Genomic DNA, 7,296 nt, shown 5'->3' on the forward strand with positions numbered 1-7,296 from the left:
TTTGGGGTCATTAAAAGGTTATAAATGTGATTGTGTTGATGGATGCACAACTGTAAATATACTAAAAGCCAATGAATTGTACACTTTAAATGGCATAGCATGTGAATTACATCTCAGTAAAGCTGTTATATACAGAGAGAGAGAGGCTGCATATCAAACTTTTGGGGTTCGAATTCAGGCTTCAGCGCATGTAGTTCTGCTATCTCAGCCAGTCACACTTAACCCCTCCCAGCCTCACTTTCCTTATCTGGAAGGTGGTGATAATAACACCAACTTTAGAGAGTGCTTCTGAGGATTCTCAACATGTGGTAAGCACTCAGTAACCGTTAATTATTATATTATTTTTGTCCTACTCTTGTATTAATAATTTACATATCTATGCACTTCAATAAGAAAAGGGCCATGATCTTGGGAACTGTAAGCTCCATTCTGTATGGGGAAAGTGTCTCCATAACTTCCCATGGTGGTATTGCCTATGTTGGGCTGAGGTCTTAATATATCAGTAGACTGAGGACTTTAGGAACTGTTTTTGTTAATCTTCCCAATGAAAATAAAGGATAATAGCTAATGTCACTATTAACATGTCATCAAATACATGTAGTCTTGGACTCAAGAATGAAACAATACCTGACATAGACCTCAGTAAGTTGCTACCAATAAGGCCAGGATAGAGAGCGGCTGGCAGAATTCTGGGAAGTCCCACTTTTGACTGAATGAGTCCCTGGGCAACCAGAAATACCCGTGCATAGACCGTAGTCCACAGGCAAAGACATCCTTGCTTAAGGAACTATTCCAAAGGTTTCCTTGTTGCCAAGATGGGGAAGGGAAGCATTTCAAACTTGCTTATGAAGGGCCGAGCCCGTGGTGCACTCGGGAGAGTGCGGCGCTGGGAGCGTAGCAGCGCTCCAGCCGCGGGTTCGGATCCTATATAGGGATGGCCAGTGCCCTCACTGGCTGAGTGCGGTGCGGCCGGTCTCAAAAAGGACAAAAAAAAAAAAAAAACTTGCTTATGAAACTATCTGAATAATAAACACACCTAAAATGTCAGAGCGAACAAGTAAACAGTACTGTGCCCACGGCTGTCGGGCATAGGGCCTAAAATAAGTTTAATGTCCTCTGCCTCTCTTCCCATGTTCACCTTTCTGGGGATCTGTGTTTGTGGGCTAATCGTGGGCACACATAGTAAGTAACCAATAGAAATTTGTTGGAAATGAATGACTGAATGAATGAATGAAACAGTAATTCAGAGGCTGAATGTGTACTTGCTGGTTAGAGATGCTTTGTCCTTTTAGAATATTGATTTGAAATAAAAGTAGGAGGAGAGTGAGAAAATCAGCCTTGCAAAATGTCATTGAAGCCCTTGCAAATATTTGGACTTCATTATACATGTTTGAATCCAGTGATTTTTAATAGATTTTGGAATATGCTATGTTGGTATATATGAATGAACTAAGAGCTATTTACTTAAAATTGTTTCAGTACATCTCATGTGCACATTTGAATCTACTCTCCCTCTTTATACTCTTTTTTCTTCTACCTAGGAATGTGCACATTTTTTCCTCGAGGTTAAAGACAAAGACATCAAGCATGCCTTGGCTGGGCTCTTTGTTGAAATCCTTGTCCCAGTTGCTGCTGTGAGTTACATTTTCATTTCTCAGTACTTTTTCAAACTGGGTTACAGAACCAACAACTTCATTAACATAATATTCACATGCTTCTCTATTTCAGACTGTTAAAAATGAAGTAAATGTTCCCTGCCTTAGAAACTTTGTGGAAAGCCTGTATGATACCACGCTGGAACTGTCTTCTCGAAAGAAGCATTCCTTGGTTAGTAACTATGAGAGAAAATTTAAAACACAAACAAAACTGCAGAGATTAAAATTCCTAGGCAGAAAGCTATTTGAGAGTCATAAGGATTCCACAGGCAGGAGAATTACCTACAGCTCCCTCAAAAAGAGGTAGCATTTCAAACTTTAGAGCTCACGTAATTGCATCACAGCCAGGTAAGAGGGTTAGACCATGCCACCTTGGATGACCCTTCTTCTCCTAAGGATGCTGCTGTGCATTTTTAAGATTGGCTTAACTTGATTTTTGTTTTAGTTTCTGAGAATTTTTTTCAGTCTGAAGGCTAAAGTTTATAATAACAGTTTATCTTCTCGATTCCCAGGAGCCTACACTGGTGAATTCCTATCCTGATATTCAGAATCAAAATTGAAGCAGGCAAGAAAGAGAGTTGGGCAATAGATAAGTGGCCTGTAGGAAAGATTTTCTGAAGGCCAGGAAAACAATTCTTGGGGAAGCTTTGGTACTGAAGAGCAGCACAGAAGAGTTTTTTAAATTACCACCACCTTAATGGTCATGTTGCCAGTATGGATCTGGCCTTCACATTTTGGGCACAAGGGGTGACAATCAGCTTTGTATCTCATGAATATTCATAACCAATAAAAATAATAAAATAAAATAATTACCACCACCTTTTACCCTCCATGGTAAGGATCTGGTTTATGAACAGGCAGGTGGTATACCAGCTGTTTCTGTGATAGTCTGAAGGAAGCAGGTTGCTTAGGCAGCTGGTTACTGGCATGGTTTATGCTAGTCTCCAAAGTCTGGACATCGCCACTGTGTTTTCAGCAGGTGCTCAGAGCTGCTTTGCGGGTAGTGGTGGTGAATTTGCTCATTTGTCTGCATTCTGTGGTCATTGTGACTAATTGTGTGCATTTTTTTTTTTTTAGATTACTAACTGGTATTAGAGTTGCACTCAGTGGTAGCAATAGTTCACAAGTCTGTTGAAAACTAAATTAATTTTCAAAAACTAAGTTAATGAATTATTGAGCACTGAATCCCATTGTGGTAATGGTTTCTTGCTAATTCAAGTTAACAGATGAGCCAGTTATTTTTTTAAGTCTCCACTAGCCTTATTTTGGGGGAGCCATAAAGGTGTATGCTATCTGGTTTGGCAACACGGTGACAGGTTCTGCATGTATGTGTTTTGGGTGGCTGCCCATTAGCTTTTCTATCTTCTCCAGTTGCTGTGGGAAACTGGCCCAGTTAGGCAGGAAAACACAGTAGCACCTCTGTTTATTCCATCGTAAGCAAATTCCTCCTGTGGTTAAATTAGTCTTGGTAGAGTTTACCAATGCAATAACATTACTTTTAGGAATCTTCCTTAATTACAGGAAGGTTGCATGTGAAAGAAAATATATACACCTACCACTAAGACAGGGACAAACAAGGAGATGTTTATGAGCAAAAAAGCCAATAACATTTTCAAAATTAGTGTGCCTTCCTGCTTTTTTTTTCCCTGGAGATTGAAAGAGTGGTCTAAGGTGGTCAGTTTGTTTTTTAAATTCATTAGTGAAGACTAAGTCAGTGAATCAGATTTCCATATTATTATACATGAAATTTCTTTTATTTTTTTTTTTTTGTCCTTTTTAAGACCGGCCGCACCACGCTCAGCCAGTGAGTGCTGTGAGTGCACTGGTCATCCCTATATAGGATCTGAACCCGCGGTGGGAGCGCTGCTGCGCTCCCAGCACCACACTCTCCTGAGTGCGCCACGGGCTCGGCCCGAAATTTCTTATTATGCAACATCCATAATTCCAGATGGTTCCATCCCCAGCATTATCAGAAAGCATTTGCGAAATTCTCCCCTCTGCTCATCACCGGTTGGATGTGATTATTCTGGTCTGTAAGGCCGCTGAGGGAGATGGAGAGGTAGTGGGTGCAGAGAATGTGTGTTACCTGGTGTGTTAAAATCTAAATCATCCCGTGCCCTCTTCTCCTTTCTGCTCAGGCCTTGTACCCTCTGGTGACCTGTCTGCTCTGTGTCAGTCAAAAGCAGCTGTTTTTGAACAGGTGGCATGTTTTCCTCAACAACTGCTTATCCAACCTTAAAGTGAGTATTTTACTGGATCGAAAAAAAATTTTTTATAAAGATTTACAATATGATTATTAGGCTGATATATGTGTTTCTGGGAGTGATTCCTGATGTTTGTTGGGGGGAAACAATCCTATACTATTGCAATAATGAAAAAATATTAATAAGAGTTCTTATTCAACACAGTCAGTTTTAGAAAGCGACTAGGGATAAGAGTTATCACTTCAGATTTGGGAAAGGTAAAAGTCTAATAAGGATCACTTCAAAGATAGAATTAAATGCCCCTTTATATGCATCTGTTGTTACATTTTATCTAAATGATTTAAAAATGTAATAAGGGCCACACTTAGCTGACAGAAGCATGTGAATTGATTTCAGAAGCTCACCCATACCTCTCCCATCTTTCATCTATCCCCTCTAGTTTAGGAAAATATTGTGGAGGAAAAGCTCCATTTTGTGGGAGCACTGACCTAGTAACAGCGAACACTCATCTCCTGTCACTGTTGTTTGTGATTATTTGAAGGTATTCTATTCAAGCCACATGACAGTCAATCAGTCCTAAGCATTCACTACTCACCAGGTAGGCAGCACAGGTACTGGGTCATGTGAGAAATGAGGTCCCTGAGACCCAGGAGCCTACAGTTACAACAGCTGTAATGGTTAGCTTTAAAATGGGCTTTATAACTTTGAAGTGGTAAACATGTTTTCAGTTTTAGTAACCTATTGATAAAAGACAACTAAATGCAAACCACTTCTAATATAAGTGCAAATAGGATGTAGTTTTTACACTTGCTCCCAGTTGCGTTTAAAGATGTGGCTCAACTTCTTTTAAAGGTTTGATAGACAAAAGACAAAAAAAATAAAAAATAAATAAATAAATAAATAAAAAAAAAAAATAAAATGGGCTTTATAACTTTGAAGTGGTAAACATGTTTTCAGTTTTAGTAACCTATTGATAAAAGACAACTAAATGCAAACCACTTCTAATATAAGTGCAAATAGGATGTAGTTTTTACACTTGCTCCCAGTTGCGTTTAAAGATGTGGCTCAACTTCTTTTAAAGGTTTGATATTTGCTGCTTTAGAATTTTTGAAATATACTGAGCTATAAAATCTTGTATATGCTTATACATGTTGCCTTGGTTTTTTTCCCTAAGACCCTTTAATTTGATGAAGTGGTTAAGATTAATTATATCATTTGGGTATTTACCATAATTACACAATAATCTACATTAGAGCTGTTTTAAGCTCCAACTATGCACTGGCTCTAAAAGCTGATTGTGAAATCCAAGATTAGAATCATTCATTTTCTTCAAATCGGCAGTGAAATATAATAGTGGTGGATAAAGAATTAAGCTTTTAAGTATGCTGAAAAATGAAATGCTTTACAGAGTTATCTACTGCTATATAATGGCCACTTTCAGGTATTTTATTTGAAGATTTATCTATCTGACATACAACTCTAATGTGCAGCCCAATGTCATTTTTTGTTGTTTTGTCCACTTTTAAGTTATCCAGTCATTAGTCCCAAATAAATATGGGTTTTTTTCTTTTACGTTTTTACACAGAAAAATGGTCATTGTGTTTAAAACAAAAAGAAATGGTTAAGAATTCTCATACTGCAGTTTACTATATATATTATGTTTAATGTGTCTACGGTGAATTTTTTATTAGAATTAAAATAATATTTTGTGTGCCAATTTATTGCTGTGCCCAAAAAGACCAAATTTTTTTTGTCCAAAGTTGTTTTTGAAACATAGAAGAGAATCTTCCTTTAGAATTTAACTACTTCAAAGTCAGAATATGAAGGTACCTCAAAGAGTTCATAGAAAATAGAGCCAAAAGAGAATACAGGTCTTTCCATGAACTTTTTGAAGTATCCTCGTATTGTTTAGAGCTCTAGTGAAGCCCACCAGAAAGACTTACTATGAGGGTTATAAAAGCCCCAGAGAAAAGTAGGTTCAGATACTGACACTATTCCCCTGTGCGAACATTTCAAGCATTACAATTTCTAGAAGAATTTTTGAAGATTTATCTATCTGACATACAACTCTAATGTGCAGCCCAATGTCATTTTTGTTGCTTTGTCCACTTTTAAGTTATCCAGTCATTAGTCCCAAATAAATATGGGTTTTTTTCTTTTACATTTTTACACAGATAGAAAAATGGTCATTGTGTTTAAAACAAAAAGAAATGGTTAAGAATTCTCATACTGCAGTTTACTGTATATATTATGTTTAATGTGTCTACGGTGAATTTTTTATTAGAATTAAAATAATATTTTGTGTGCCAATTTATTACTGTGCCCAAAAAGGCCAAATTTTTTTTGTCCAAAGTTGTTTTTGAAACATAGAAGAGAATCTTCCTTTAGAATTTAACTGCTTCAAAGTCAGAATACGAGGTACCTCAAAGAGTTCATAGAAAATAGAGCCAAAAGAGAATACAAATCTTTCCATGAACTTTTTGAAGTATCCTCGTATTGTTTAGAGCTCAAGTGAAGCCCACCAGAAAGACTTACTATGAGGGTTATAAAAGCCCCAGAGAAAAGTAGGTTNAGTGAAGCCCACCAGAAAGACTTACTATGAGGGTTATAAAAGCCCCAGAGAAAAGTAGGTTCAGATACTGACACTATTCCCCTGTGCGAACATTTCAAGCATTACAATTTCTAGAAGAAAGCGGCAGTAAGATCAGAAAGAATATGTAGAGTCAATGCTGGAGAGATTGAACTACATTCCAAAATTCAGTTCAATTCATCGAAGATTTACATAGTGCCCACTGTTTGCATGAGATACCAGGGAAGGTGCTGGAAGTGGGAAGGATGGGGAAAGCAACTCTAAAAATCTGGATATAGAATAGAGTCCCTGTCCTTGAAGAGCTCAGAATTTTCTTGGGGGATATGTAATGAAGTTTCAAAATGCATGATTCAGACAGTGAGGGACGTAAAAGTCGGGAGTGGGAAGACACCTGTGTGATCGGTCGAGGTCTCCTTCCCCATGCAGTAAAAACAAGGTACTTATTAGGCAAAGTAAAAGCAATGATATTTTCCTTTACATGTAATACACTGTTGGAATTCACTACCCCAAGGCTAAAAGATATATAAAAAGATCCTTGATGAGTTACAAACAGAATAAAATTCTATCACATATATTTAGAATCAAACCCAGTAAGGATTTAAATAGGCCCATTTTCCAAGGTCATTAATATACGGAAAATTTTCCAAACCTCCTCATGAGTCCTTAACAGGGTAGAAATACCTGAGGAAAGACTAACATGGCTTCAGATGTAAACTTGTCTTGAATAGCTTCACTATTTTATGAAATTTGGAACCAACCATATCGTTTCATAAGGAAACACCAAACCAAGCCTCCCCCTGTACACCTTCTGGCCACCTTCCTCCTTTTCCCCATGCCCCAGATGCTT

General features: G+C 37.7%; 1 protein-coding gene across 1 annotated transcript in view; it reads left to right on the forward strand.

Moving 5' to 3' along the window:
• LOC103598953 (protein furry homolog) overlaps positions 1-7,296 on the forward strand; it is a gene marked incomplete at its 5' end in the record, with an annotated part of 113,293 nt that overhangs the window by 32,458 nt on the left and 73,539 nt on the right. Inside the window, 3 exons of the mRNA XM_008583022.1 lie at positions 1,542-1,634; positions 1,729-1,827; positions 3,794-3,895. Of these exons, the coding sequence (XP_008581244.1) occupies positions 1,542-1,634; positions 1,729-1,827; positions 3,794-3,895 (294 nt within the window). The remainder of the gene's footprint in view (positions 1-1,541; positions 1,635-1,728; positions 1,828-3,793; positions 3,896-7,296) is intronic.

This window comes from Galeopterus variegatus, unplaced genomic scaffold (assembly GCF_000696425.1).
Source record: "Galeopterus variegatus unplaced genomic scaffold, G_variegatus-3.0.2 Scaffold2796, whole genome shotgun sequence".
NCBI lineage: Eukaryota > Metazoa > Chordata > Mammalia > Dermoptera > Cynocephalidae > Galeopterus > Galeopterus variegatus.